The following is a 14,716-nucleotide window of genomic DNA, read 5'->3' on the forward strand; positions in this document are numbered from 1 at the left end:
ACTGTACGCGCCTTTGCGTGGGAGAGCCGGGTTCGATTCTCGGCGGAGCTCATATGGTTCGGATTCCACGTTAATCAGTAAGTCCTGTCTTATATAGCCTCGCTGCTGAAAGGGGCGGTAAACTCAAAGTCATCTCAACTCAATTCAATCAACTGTTGAGACACTTACTTATAAGGAAATATTAGATTTTGAATTGCAGTGTGTGCATATTGCATTCTATTTCTAATGTTTCTATAAAGCAACAATTTCATTAAAACTAGAGAATTTTTATCAGGTATTTCAACTGAAATGGTTGCCTTTATCAAAGAAATTTAAGGGCAAGGTCTTGAAAATTAGATTAAATTCCTGAATGAATAATGATGTAATTTCTTTAACTCTTGAGCCGAGATCTTCCCTGTGCGAGCTCATATGGTTGGAACCCACGTCTCATATAATATTGCTGCTGAAAGGGATCTCCAGTCCAACCAGTCAAGAATCTAGGCCATGAAAGTCATTTCAGAAAATTTTACATTTTGCTTCAGGATACTTTGCAAATTCTTGGGCAAAATGGCGGAAATGACTGATGACCATTAAAAATATATTATTATTAGTGGAGAAACCTGTAGTATGGTGAGTCAAAAAGTTGACGAAATTTCGTTGTAAATATTTATTACCACAATGTAGATACACATTCACGTTATCACCTTCAAAATAGGCTCCTTGAGAACACACACTCTTGTCCACCGCTCCTGTCATTGCTGGGGAAACAACGCTGAAAGTTCTGTTTTGATATGTTCCGAAGTGCAGCCATCACGTTGGTTTATATGTCATCTACGGTGGCAAAACGGCTTGCAGAAACGAACATTCTCCTCCTCTACCAGCCTCCCTATTCACCTGATTTAGCACCAGTGGATTTCAGGCTCTTCTCCACGGATTAAAAAGGGCCTCAAAGGTAACCGTTTTGACACCGTAGAAAGACATCGGGCAATGCGACGGTTGAACTTCGGGACATAACAAAACAGGACTTTCAGCGTTATTTCCAGCAATGACAGAAGTGGTGGAACATGTATGTGTATTCTCAAGGAGCTTATTTCGAAGGCGATTAAGTGAGTATGTGCCTATATTGTGGTAATAAATAGTTACAACGAAATTCCGGGAACTTTTTGACTGTCCCTCGTATTTTACATATTTATTTTTTATACCAACTGTACAGATATTGTTATTTATAATCATACTAGCAGCGTTCACCCCGCTTCGCTGCGGTCACCCCGGAACGCAATAAACTTTGTTACTTAGATAATTTTTACTTTTTCGCTTTCAAGTGATATGATAAAAACCATAGAAGATTGCAGTAAATCTTAACATTATATCGCCTGTCATTTATGTTAACCCGCCCCGCTTCGCTGCGGTCATCCCGGTGCTGGCATATTGTAAAAGTGTCTGTAAAAATAAGCAAATCAATTTAAAAATTTTAAACAGAAGATTCAAGCTATTTTCCGCTGTATATCGCCTGTCATTTATGTTAACCCGCCGAGTGACACGGTCATGCGGGTTGCATATAAATACGTTTATTTTTACCTATGATGAACTAATAACAAAGGATTTGTACGTTATGGACACTTGAATGGTCAATTATCTCAAGACACTGGTAATTAAAAATTAAAGTGATATGATAAAAACCATCTAGGGTCCAAATCCTAATAACCCCCCAAAAATGAAAGAAATTGGTTCAGCCGTATTAGCGTGATGAGCGGACAAAATTTTGTACGTTCTCTTTTATATATATAGATAATACAATGTATAAAATATGTTTTCTATCCATAGGTGCTTTCATCATTAGCAAATAAGAAGCGACGCTCTACTCCTGTGTTACGATCTCTTGCATTTAATATAGGAAAACAGGATGAAAGGCTGGATGTAAAACAAATAGCTGATTTGCTTTTCTCGATATCGGTGCTTAACTTTCCTGACCAGGTAAGTTTGTTATTCTACACTGTTTTGTGTATAAAGATCGTACTTCTTTCTCTTTCTGTCTCACCTCAGCCATAGGTTGGTGAGCAACATGGAAATTTTAAAACTTTTCTCTCCCTTGGGAGAGCTGTTTTATACTTTGATAAGGTCTCTTCTTTGTAACTGCATCTAGATATTCTATCCGTGGTCTTCCTCTTCCTGGTTTTCCTTCTGCCTTTCCCTCTATCACCACAGTAATCCAATCGGAATGCCAAATAAGATGACCAAACATGATGTATTTTTCTTTTCCCTATTATCTTCATGATCTGTCGTCCTTCATTAGCTTCCTTTAATATGTCTTGATTACTTTTCCTTTCGGTCCATGATATGCGCAACATTCTGCGCCAATACCATATTTCAAATGTTTCTAGCTTGGATATTTCAACTTTTCTCAGTGTCTACGTCTCTGATCCGTAAAGCGCCACGCTCCGCACTAGTGCCTTAATAAATCGTTTTCGTACGTCCAATGGCACATTTCTTGATGTTAACAGTCCTCTTTTCCTATTGAATGCTTGTTTAGCCTGCGCTGTTCTTGAACTTACGTCTTTTTCATTTCTTTCGTCCGCGAATATTAGAATAGAGAATAGAGAATAGAGAAACTTCCTGAATAGAGAAACATCTTAACGTCTTCATTTTCTCTCCATCTAGCCATACGTTTGCCCCTTTCTGTCCTACTCTTGTGGACTTTATCACTTTCGTTTTTTTCTTATTTATCTTCATTTTGTATATTTTTTTCCAGATGATCGTTCAAGTCTAAAAGTGTTTTCTGCAAGTACTTCTTGTTCTCCACTATCAGTGCTATGTCATCAGCAAATCTTATTGTGCTGAAAACTTTTCCATTGTACTAAGTACTTAAAGTTAATAAACTTGATGTTTACCAAAAGTATCGTGAAACTTCTTGCTAAGTGCTTGTTACGTCGTAACTTCGGATGACAGTATATTCGTTTCAGTTACTGATTAAGGCACTAACCTGCTGAATGTATAAACAAATTGCTCGCATGAGATCTAGTTAAGTATGTTGTTTTCTTCCTTCAGTTACATAACTGAAATTACCTCACGTAAATTGAGAATATAATTACAGTAAATGCTCCACAAAGGGTTATACAGAAAGTATTTAGAAAAAAATAATTTACACTGATAACATAAGATAACAACACATAATTATCAAGAAAAGAAGGTTGTAGTGTTGATTGAAATCGTATTGGATCTCAATAAGTCATGATGATTTTTGGCAAGCATGTCAAATACTTTCTTTGGTCTGCATTTTGAGGATTTTAACGTATCAAAATATCCAAAGAAATAGTCATAACTTTATGAAAACCAAAAATGTAATAATCATAGAACTCGACTTCGATTATCGATATTCATTGCTTTTTGTTTTTAAATGTTAAAAAAAGATCAAATTCTTAAATTCAATTATCAATTCAAAATTCAGAGCAGTGAGTTTAGAGATCCGTAGCCCATTTCTATTATGATTTGTTTCCACAGTGGCATCCAGTTACGTTTATATACAACCCAGTCGATGTGAATAGTGTATATATGCGTATTAATAGGAAAGTTATTAGTCATATTCCGAGACCGAGCATCTTACTGGAGATTTTCCCCACTTCTTGTCATTTAATGACACGATAAGGTTTTGAACAGAAATAAATGGGAAATTTTATAGATGTCTCTTACCTGAACTATGTGCTATCCTAAAGTTCAAAAGCGATAATAGTGAAAACATGAAAATTGTGTGGTGTGATGTAGTTTAAAATTGCCAAATGGCGTAGACGAGGCCTCTTGTCGTCCTTGGTGGTTTTGAAATTCGTACTACTGCAAACGCCTATCATATCTCGTAATGTAATGTATTTTTCACTTTTACCGGCACTGTACAGATTAAGAATATAGAACAGTTTAAGGAAGTGCATATTACATTTTTTTTTTTAATTATTTACAACAAGCAAAGGTAATTTTGAAGAATTAGGAAAGATAATTTTTACGGTGTGCAATTCTAAGTGGAAAACTACTGATATATTTTTAGATCAAAAAATCCACTATATTTCAATCAAAACTTTCCGTGTAGGCCTTAAATCTGGAGAAGTACGTACAGTGTAGCCAAACCCAAACTATCACTTAACTCAGTATAATGTGCTTATTCCATGAAAAGTGCGAAAACTCGATTTAGGGACCGTTCAAAAATGTTGTGGTCCCTAATCCAAAGACTAATAATTAGATCAAAAAATTCCTTATATTTCAGTCAACACTTTTCTTGTAAGTCTTATATCTGGAGAAGTACACTCATGTCCAAAATGATTGTCGCATATCTATAACTGTCTTCTTGTAAGAATATAATTTGATAATGATTTTGTAGGGTACTTTTAATACTGATACTATGTGTATAGTCGGGAAATGTATATTTGTGGTAAATTTCATAGGAAAATAATTATAAATACGAAAATTAGAATGAGTAAAACAAAATGTTGCTAAATAGACAAGAAAATTTTATTTTCGTTTTATTCTTCTTATTTACTGCTCTTTTGACATGAAATTCGCCACATATATGTCTTTGGCGATTATAAACGTACTAACATTGTAAGAAATACCGGGCAAATTCGTTATCAAATTATATTCCTACAACAACATATTTATAGACATGCGACAATAATTTTGGACATGAGTGTACATATAGTGTAGCCAAACCCAAACTATCACAGATAGTTTCATGGAAGCAGTCGTTAGAGGTCGTGTAAAATTAATTATTGGCCAAGTTCGCAATCTTTTTTTTTTTTTTTTTTTTTTTCTTATCATTCCTAAAATTCTTGTTGATCTGTTTAGCGCCGGCGAAGTGAAAAACGTTATTACTACGCCAGGAGGTATGATGTAGGTTTGAAGTAAGAATTTCCAAGCCATCGAAGAAGAGAAGAAGCCTGGTCGAAACTATTCGGCAATTTTAAAACTAAGGCCTATTTATAATTGTCATTGCTAAGTTTGAAATATTAATTTGCGTCATTTAGTTAAGTAATTATAGTATCGTTTTGCAATGCTTACTCATATTTACTTCTGAGAAAGTGTACGGGAGTTTCAACTATAGGTATTTTTTCTAAAATTTGAGCCTGATTTTATAGTTTATATTAGGGATGGGCAAAACCGTTTTTTTTAAAAACCGGAAACCGTTTTTAAAAAAACCGGAAACCGGTTTTTTATAAAAACCGGAAACCGTTTTTTTTATAAAAACCGGAAAATGGTTTCTTATAAAAACCGGAAACCGACTTATAGAAAAAACATTTCGGTTTTTGAAAATTTTCAAAAACCGGTTTCGGTCTTTCTAAAAACCGAAAAACCGGTTTTTGTGCCCTCCACTAGTTTATATATGACTAGAAACCACTGGGCTGGAGGTAGTTCAGCCGATCGCTAGCAGATGGCGGGCGCTGGAGCAGGCTTAGGCTCACAAATGGGCCGTTACACAATGTTATTTTTTATGTGACTAGAAAACGATATTTTTAAATATGGTAAACTAGTAATGTAATTAATGTAATTAAATTGTTTTAAATATGTAATTACGAAAGTTTATTATCTTACTATGATTTGTGTATAGTTTTTATTTGTTGTAACATGAATACGGAGGTTTTAGCTTTACAGTTTACATCATCAAGAAGACTTAGCAGGCCTTTAGCCAGCCCAAAAATGTAGGGGGGGCTGAAGTTAGGGGGGCCCGATGCAACCATATTATAGTTCATTACCATATTACAGTTCAGTTGCCAGTCTATCGTGAAAATTTTAGGGGGACTAGCCAAAATTTAGGGGCCCGGCCCTCCTAGACCCCCCTGGATACGGGCCTGAGACTTAGTTATATATTAATTTTAATTATATTTAATAGAAATCTAACTATTCAGTGCCCCAACTTTCAAGCATTTGCTAATAATTTCAGTAAGCTTCATGTTGCACTGTATATTTAGTATTTGGATATTAATTTTAATAACTATACTCACGGAGTCTGAAAGATGTAGAAATAGGAGAAGGTCAATTAGTATTTGTACTCTTCGAAGACTTAAAACACAGACTCTGTTCTGACTTCTCAACTTGTTACTTTAGCCTAAGGTTTTTTTATTTGTTTATTTTTGTATGAGGATATATACACATTTTAGGTTTTAACTTTTGTCCAGTGTATGTCGTGGTATATTGCGTTTTGCTTATTTATGACCTGTTAGTTATGTAACGGATAAAGTTAGTTTTATATTTTGAATGACATTGTAAAATTAAATAGAACAAGACTGTACAATATTTAAATCAATATCTCTTAAACTAAGGCTCGATAAATCCCGGTACCCAGGTCGGCATGGTGACTGGAAATGTGAGTATGGCTCCTAGTTTATTTTAACGTTATTCTAGTAACTCTTCTCGGGCTCCAGCCAGATGAAGGTATTGATATCCGACGTTTCGAATACAGACATTGCATTCGTCTTCAAGGATTGTAATGTGGAGACCGGAGACGTGAGCATGTATATATAGTGACTATTTAGGGGCAAAGCTTATCCTCCAGCCAACATCAGATCATTAATCAAACCAGGGAAAGGGACTTCACTTGCGCACACCTGGTATATACCGTACACCATGTGAATATGGCAGAACATATATAGGACAGACTGGACGCACAATAGAATAACGATGCAAAGAACACAACATACATAAGACTTCAGCAACCCAAGAAGTCAGGACTAGCAGAACATAGTCTAGAGCTTGGACACAGAATTGATTTTACAAATACCACCATAGTGGCCAAGTGCAGCAATTTTTGGGACAGAACAATAAAGGAGCCATAGCTGTCTCATGGGAAAGCAACAGCTTAATAGAGACAGTGGGTTTCAATTCAATCCTATCCGGTCGGCCTCTTAACATTCAACAAGGTCATTTCTCGTAGCAGACCAACAGCCAATCAGGAACCAGCATACCTCAGCCATCATATCCCTCAGCTAATCACAAGCCCCCATTCATAGCTCTGCCCCTAAGTAGTCACTATATACAAAGTCTAGCCATAAATACTGTTACAACTGAAAAACTGAATAACACAACTATCATGAAAGAGATTTTAATTTGCTTTGCGTATGTTGTTCTTACATGCTATCACTACACACAGCACTAATCACAGTTCGAAATGCTTATCTTTTGCGCGGACACAGGCTCTCAGTCTGTGTGGCCATTTGTCTATGGTGGAACGGATGACATCCAGGGAAAACCCGCCACTGCTGCCAAAAACGAACGCTTTAAGCTGTCAATGGTCGAGTGCCTCCTCTTGCAGACGATGCCCTCCAGAACTGACCACAGTTGGTAGTCCAGAGGGTTCAGATTCGGACTGCTACTGAGCCAATCTTCAGGTGAAATAAAGTCAAGGACATGACGCTGAAGCCATTCTTGAATTAACCTGGCCTTGTGGGTGGGAGCAGAATCCTGTTGGAAGCTCCAGGGTTCGTTGTGAAACAATGTGCCACTTAACTTCTTCACAGTAGGCTCCAAAACGGTGCTTTTGTACACTCGGGCGTTGGTTTTAACTCCATTTTCGCAAAAATGCATCTGGGTGGAGTCGGAATAACTCTCACCCCCACCACACAATCACTGAGGAGGGATGCTGTGCCCTCTGCACTTTTGGAATCTTTTAACGGACTTCCTGAGAGGTTGATGCATACACCCTATCGTATTGTCAAATGTGAATATTTTCTCATCGGTGAAAAGAATGTTCTGATGACCATTATGGGCGTATCACTACGGGCAGGAGAAATCTACATTTTACCACTCTCAGCTTCTTTAGGCGTCCATCTTGGTAATGTTCTGTACCTCGACGATAAGCCCGTAGTCCAAGGTCCTCTCATAGAGGCCTGGACATTAATCGTTTCGAAATGTTCATTTCACGGGCCATGATACCTTGCTTCCTTACCACATTTCTCCGCACATGAGCTGCCACCGCTTTCGTGGCTGCTGGAGTCCTGACACTGCGTGGACAACCCGTTCTCGGACAATCCTTCACAGTCCTGGTTTTATTGAAGCACTCAATGGTACGATACACAAACATACAACTGATTTGGAGATTTTTGAAAATGTCACTTGCAGATTGTCCAAGTTTATGTAACGCTATCACAACAACACGGTTTTCGTTGTCGCCCTATTCCATGGTTCGACCTGCAGCTCAATGCTTCCTCTTTCTTAGACAAGCACACAATGGTTCAAGGTTCCCGTAAGCACAGTGGCGGTTCTTTCCTTATCTCCCCGGATGTACAGCGTGCGTCAAAAGTTTGTAACAGTATTTATGGCTAGACTAGAGTCTATGGCTAGCAGTATTTATGCTCACATTTCCGGGGTCCCTTATTACAATCCCTGAAGATAAATGTGATGTCTGCATTCGAACGTCTGATATCAATACCTTCACCTCGCTAATAGCCCGAGGACACTAGAGGCGTTACTAAAATCACGTCCTCAGAAAAAATTTAGTTCTTTCTTTGACGTTATTATTCCCAGTTTCTACTTGCCCATAGCTTTGATTTTTATGTGCTTATATGGATTCAGAACAAATTAGATTTTGTAATTTCCAATTTACCTTGAACTTTAGCATTATTAATGGTATTTTCATTCATCCGAAACAGTGGACAATTAGTATTTCAGTATTCAAACTACTATACATGGGCATAATACAATACACAGGAGTTTAAGGTCAAAACGTATTATGTATTATTATGATGCCTGGTTTTCAGAATTGGCGTCTTGATCAGGAAAAAAAATCGAGCCCCGTTAAAAGAATATTGCCGTCATTTGATCTTTGGTTAACCTATTACTGTAGACATTTTGTGTTTCTTTCAGCTTCTACTGGATAAGATCACAACGGATCTTCTTGAGTGCCTACCTCAAAACGAAAAACCTGCTGTTGTAGGTTCAATAGCAAGAAGTTTGGGACTTCTGCGATTCAGAGAAACAGGTTTGTTATTTTGACCTCACCGAACTCTTAATTTACATAAACTAATTGTATTTATTCAGTATTCTGTGCATAAATTTAAAATCATTAAGTAATTTAACTTTCTGTTTTTCAAAACAAAATATAAAAGGCTGTTACACTGTTCTACAAAATGAAACTTTTTTCTGTCCTAAAATCTTTTTGACTGTTTTTATGGGGAAAAGTGCGCTGAATTCAAATACTCGTATAACAACCATTTCTGTCACGTAAGATTTCATTGAGATAGATAAATATCTTAATTCCTAGCATTTGGATAAAGAAATTAACAAATGTTCAACCTACGTAATAGATGTTAATTGATAATGTCATTGAATATTGTGCCTAAGGAGTCCAGAAGTTATCTGCGAACATACCTGAACTTTACTTAGGTTGTTTTTCTTTTATGATTGAAATGTCCTGATAGAAGTGTTCGTCGCTTACAGTTCGTAGGTTTTCCGGAAAGATATCTAAGTGAAAGTGAAGGAAGTGGATCTTGATAGATATATTACAACCCAAATTTTCGTGTTTTTGGCAACTGGTTTACTAGACCCGTATAACTGTCAAATTTTTTGTTGCTTAAAGAGTGTTTCACTAATTTCTTGAAGAAAACCTATGCGTATTTTTCTAAATTATTCAACTTTTCTTCAAACTTTTTATCTTTTGTTAGTTCTCTCACTTACAGTTGCTCTTACAATTGTTTCTTTAATTTTTGTATCACTAATTTTAGGGAATTTCTCTTTTGAGTTCAAAGCGTGAAGTTGTTTCTTTTGAGATTAAAAGTTAACTCACTATATATACAGGGTGTCCCATAATTATGTGTATGTTGTTACACTGCGTTGGTGTATGCCAGACAGAATGGTGGAACAGATGTCTCTGGAACAGCGTGTGCGTTTGTATTCTGCAACAAACAACATCGGGCCAGCTCGATCTTCCGATTTTACACCACTTGACTTTTTCTTATTGGGTTATTTTAAAGGGCAAAACACGTCAACATCACAGAAGAGTTCCACAGCATACAAGTAAAAGTCTGTCAAGCTACTTATGACATCGTTGCTGTTCGTCTGCAGGCATGTATTGATTTGGATGTTGCATTGGTGAACCATGCCATGAAGAACAGAGATTAAAATTCTTGTAAGGAAAGATATGAGAGTAATATGTTTATGTTCAATTTATGTTGCTAGTTTCTTTACCGCAGTCTTTGAAACATCATATACATGATTATGAGACACCCTGTATAATAGAAAATATACGGAGGGTTTAGGCAATTGTGTAGCATACTTAAGGGTCTTCACTACAGCGAAATTAAACTACCGCTAATTTTAGAGTATTTCTGTAATATCTTCAAAACAAATAAAAATTACTCGAAAAGCAGGAAGGTAGTGAACTAGATAATACGATTTTGCATGTGATACCGTTATCACAACTCATCTATCTGCTTTCGATTTGCAAGTGTAGAAAGATTTAGCATTTTTTGCGAGTTCTGTAAATAGCGGGATACCAAAAGCGGGTAGGTGAATTGTGGTGAAGGTATCACATGCAAAATTGTATTGTCTAGTTCACTACGTTTCTGCTTTTCGAATATTTTTTTTAATTGTTGTGAAGATATTACAGAACAACTCTAAAATTAGCTGTAGTTTAATTTCGCTGTAGTGAAGACCCTTAAGATCTCCAGTATAAACCGAAGCTACCAATGAAGAACAATAGCACGGTAATCACTTCAAGAGTTATATATAAAAAAAAAAAAAAAATGACGCAATTGAACAGCAGTGATCAGCCAGAAAATGTTCAGATCGTGACAAATTCTGACAAGGCTGTACTTTCTCCCTCCACTAATCAAACATGAACTTCACAAAGTTGTGTGTACCACTTGTAATTAGTAGTAATCAGTAAGTGCTCGAAATTATAAAAAAAAAATACAATAAAACAAATTTTTATTTCTATAAAACTATGCGTTATAGCAGACTAAATTATCTCTGAAAATACTATAGAATAATGGAAAATTATGTCTGGGACAAAACATGTGTTATCATTTTACAACGTCTCATGTTAGCACTTCAAATGTTATATAAAATAGCCAGTTTTCAAAAGAAGTTTCTTAAGTTTTAAAGCGCATGACGTCATAGTTAATACTTTTCATTTCATTCGATTTACTCTGTATAACCAAAATATTTGGTGTTCGGAGGTTCAGTTCTGAATACATTGGCTCAAAATAATTATGCTGGTACTACGTGTTTACAGTTGTTTATAATAATTCATAGAGTAGTTTTTCGTATATAATATACAATAGTTGTATATGTATGTTAATATAAATTATGTGTATTAATTAATCATTACAAAATTAAATGTAAAGGAATATAATTAATACCTGAAAAAATAACATATAATTTTATCGTCCAGAGTTTTTTTTAACATTGAAATAGGAACTTTCTGACCTTTCTCTTAAAGTACGCAATATTGTTTTCCATTCCTAAAATCTGCAGGAAATCTATAAATCCATCCGTCATTCATCTTGACTCTGGAACTATTACTTAAATAATTAATACTTTTCTGACCAGAGTTTATATTTATTTATTAAAATTAAAGTAAGTCGTAACAGTTTCAATAACTTAACATTATCTTCAGCAGACGTTAACTGCAGAAATATCTTCATAACATTAAATTAATATTAGAAATATACAAATAATAATAATAAATTATCATTTAAACAAAAATGTGAAACGCTAGTGAGGAAATAAAAATATCTCTTGCTTATTGTATCTGTGGCAAATCTGAGACGGCTTTCACGTGACAGCAGTGTTAACACTACTTTATGTAATATAGTTTTAATGTAGTAAAAAATATTGGTGAAAATGTCCATTAAGTATTTTTTATGTTGATTTTACTCAAAAAGTATTTATTTGAGCAAGAACCTTGCTCTTGGCCATGAGTATGACGATGCTATATCAATTTATTTAAAAAGCAAGGACATATAGTAACTACATAACGTGGGTCGCTGCCACCATGCTAGGGTGCGTCCTCAGATTGTAAATCGAGGCGAAGACCTTTATGTATAGAGGTTAGGTGCGAATATATTGAATAAGCAGTCGCGGACAGACGAAAAGGAGTGGTATTCCAGCTTGGTTATTTGACATGTGGCTAACAATCTTATCCTGTAAACAAATGTACTTGTTCAGAAGTATTTACAGAACCCTCGGACCAGGATGATAACTTGGCACGACCTTACCAAAGTAAAATGGATATGTGATTTGGAACATGAAATATAAAAAGTCTTTATAAGGCAGGCACGTTAAAATCCGTAACGAGTGAATTAGAGAACTATAGGATTGACCTGATAGGAGTTCAGAAAGTTAGATGGAAAGGAAATAAAAAACATTAACTAGGAACAGGTTTTCTCGTTCACAAACAAATAAGATCAGCAATTAAAGAGGTTATATTTGTTAATAATATACTTTCTTTTATTACTCTTAAGGGTCGATGGTGTGATATTATTGTTCTAAATGTACATGCCCCAACAGAAAATAAAGATGATGATATAAAAGATAGTTTTTACGAAGAAATAGAACAGGTATTTTACCAACCCCCGAGATACCATATTAAAATCCTATTAAGAGAGTTCAAGGCGAAGGCGGGAGGAGAGGATTTTCAAACCGATTATAGGGAATGAAAGTTTTTTATAAGAAAACTAATGACAACAACGTTAGACCCCTGAACTTTATAACATCCAAAAAACCTTATCGTGAAGAGTACAAAATTCCTACATCGCGAGGTTCATAAATATACTTGAACCTCATCAGATGGAAAATCACATAATCAAATTGATCACGTTTTAGTAAAAAGTAGTCTAGCATAATTGATATTCGGTCGTTTAGATAAGCTGACTGTGACACTGATCACTACCTGGTAGCAGCGATAATAAGAGAAAGATTATCGTTGAATAAAGTAAATATTCATCATCTGAAAAGGAGAGATTTAATTTAAAGAAATTAGAGAAAGGTCAAGCGACAGGGAAATACCACACTGAAGTGTCGAAAAAAATCTTGGTTTTAGATGGTTCGGAATGCACTAATGTTGAGGTTACTTGGTTTGAAATTAGGAATAGCATTAAAATTTCAGAAAAAAGAGGAAAACGTGGAAATACATAGGAACAAACGATGGATCGACCAGAAATGTATTGAACTAGCAGAGAAGAGAAAACAGGTAAAATTGCGTTGGTTACAAGATCCGAACGATATAACTACACAAAATTTTGTTGACATCAGGCGGAAAACTTCCAGAACTTTTAGACAAAGAAATGCAATTTTTGAAAGGTAAAATTAATGAACTTGAAGGTAATAGTAAAAACAAAACCATTCAGGGCATGTATAAGGGCATCAATGAATTTAAGAAAGGCTTTTAACCTCGCGCTTATATATTGAAGAAAGCCAAGTGAACAATTCTTACTGATAATAGATACCATTTTGAATAGATAGAAAGATTTCTTGGATGATTTGCTTAACATAAGTCAAAAAAGTAATGTTCGTAGAGGAAATGTACACAACAGAAACGTATGTTTCAGAGCTTAACCGAACTGAAAGAGAAATTGCTAAAGAGAAATTAAAGAAACAAAATCTACGGGAGTAGACAAATTTAGATAAAGGGAAAGAATTATGTAACAAGATACATAAACTCATTCTTCTTATCTGGAACAAGGAGAAATTGCCACAAAAGGGGAAAGAATCAATCATTGTTTCAATTCACAAGAAAGACGACAAAACTGATAGTAGTAATTATGAAATTATTGAAAATTTTTATCAATGCGGATTTAGGCAAAATCGTTCAACTGTTGAGCAGGTATTTCATTCGACAAATACTGGAAAAGAAATAGGAATACAATACCCCGGTACACCAATTATTTATTGATTTCAGAAAGTTCTACGACTTTGTTAGGGAGGAAACATTCTACAACGTTCTTACCGAATTTGAAATATCAAAAAGCTAGTTAGATTAAGATGTGTTTAAATAAATCCTAAAGTAAAGCCCTAGTAGGAAAATATTTGTCCACGAGCTTTCACGTCGAGAACGACCTGAAACAAGGAGATGCATTGTCGCCATTATTATTTAACTTTGATCTGGATACGCCAGAAGGAAAATCAAAGATAGCAAGCAGGGCCTCTTCTGAATGGTATTCATCAGGTTATGGCGTATGCTGATGATGTAAGCCTTGCAAGGGATGATAGGAGAACAATAAAAAGAAAGGTAAAGGTTTTATTAAACGCTTGCAGGGACATGGGTGTAAAACTAAATGCATGGAAATTCACCTGGATCGTAATACTGCGAATTATGGATACGTACTTTCAATCTTTATAACAAAATGGATACTTTCAAATATCTAGGATTAATACTAACAGAGGAAAACCATATTCACGAAGAAATTAAATGTCGACTGAAAGCAGGGAATTTGTGTTATTATTCAGTTCAAAATCTTTTATCTTCGCGAATTCTGTCGAGGAATTTGAAGCTTAAAATATATATATAAAATGATAATCATGCCTGTTGTGCTGTATAGTTGCGGAACATGATTGCTTATTCTGAGGGAAGAGTATAGGCCGATAGTATTTGAAAATAAAACCTTGAGAAAAATATTTGGAACCAAGAGGGACGGACGTGGGTAATGGCGGAAAGTTCATAATGAGGAATTGCATAATTTATACCGTTTACCAAACATTGTTATAATCAACAGGTCTAAGAGGATCAGGTGGGCATTTCATGCAGACAGAATGGAAGAAAGTA

General features: G+C 35.4%; 1 protein-coding gene across 4 annotated transcripts in view; it reads left to right on the forward strand.

The window, feature by feature from the left end:
• Positions 1-14,716, forward strand: part of LOC145678814 (FAST kinase domain-containing protein 4) — a 74,256-nt gene that overhangs the window by 15,630 nt on the left and 43,910 nt on the right. For all 4 annotated transcript variants that reach the window (XM_081749346.1, XM_081749349.1, XM_081749348.1 and 1 more), the window contains 2 exons: positions 1,804-1,953; positions 8,818-8,932. In XM_081749346.1, the coding sequence (XP_081605472.1) occupies positions 1,804-1,953; positions 8,818-8,932 (265 nt within the window). The remainder of the gene's footprint in view (positions 1-1,803; positions 1,954-8,817; positions 8,933-14,716) is intronic.

This window comes from Thermobia domestica, chromosome 2, assembly GCF_964235325.1.
Source record: "Thermobia domestica chromosome 2, izTheDome1.hap1.1, whole genome shotgun sequence".
Taxonomy (NCBI): domain Eukaryota; kingdom Metazoa; phylum Arthropoda; class Insecta; order Zygentoma; family Lepismatidae; genus Thermobia; species Thermobia domestica.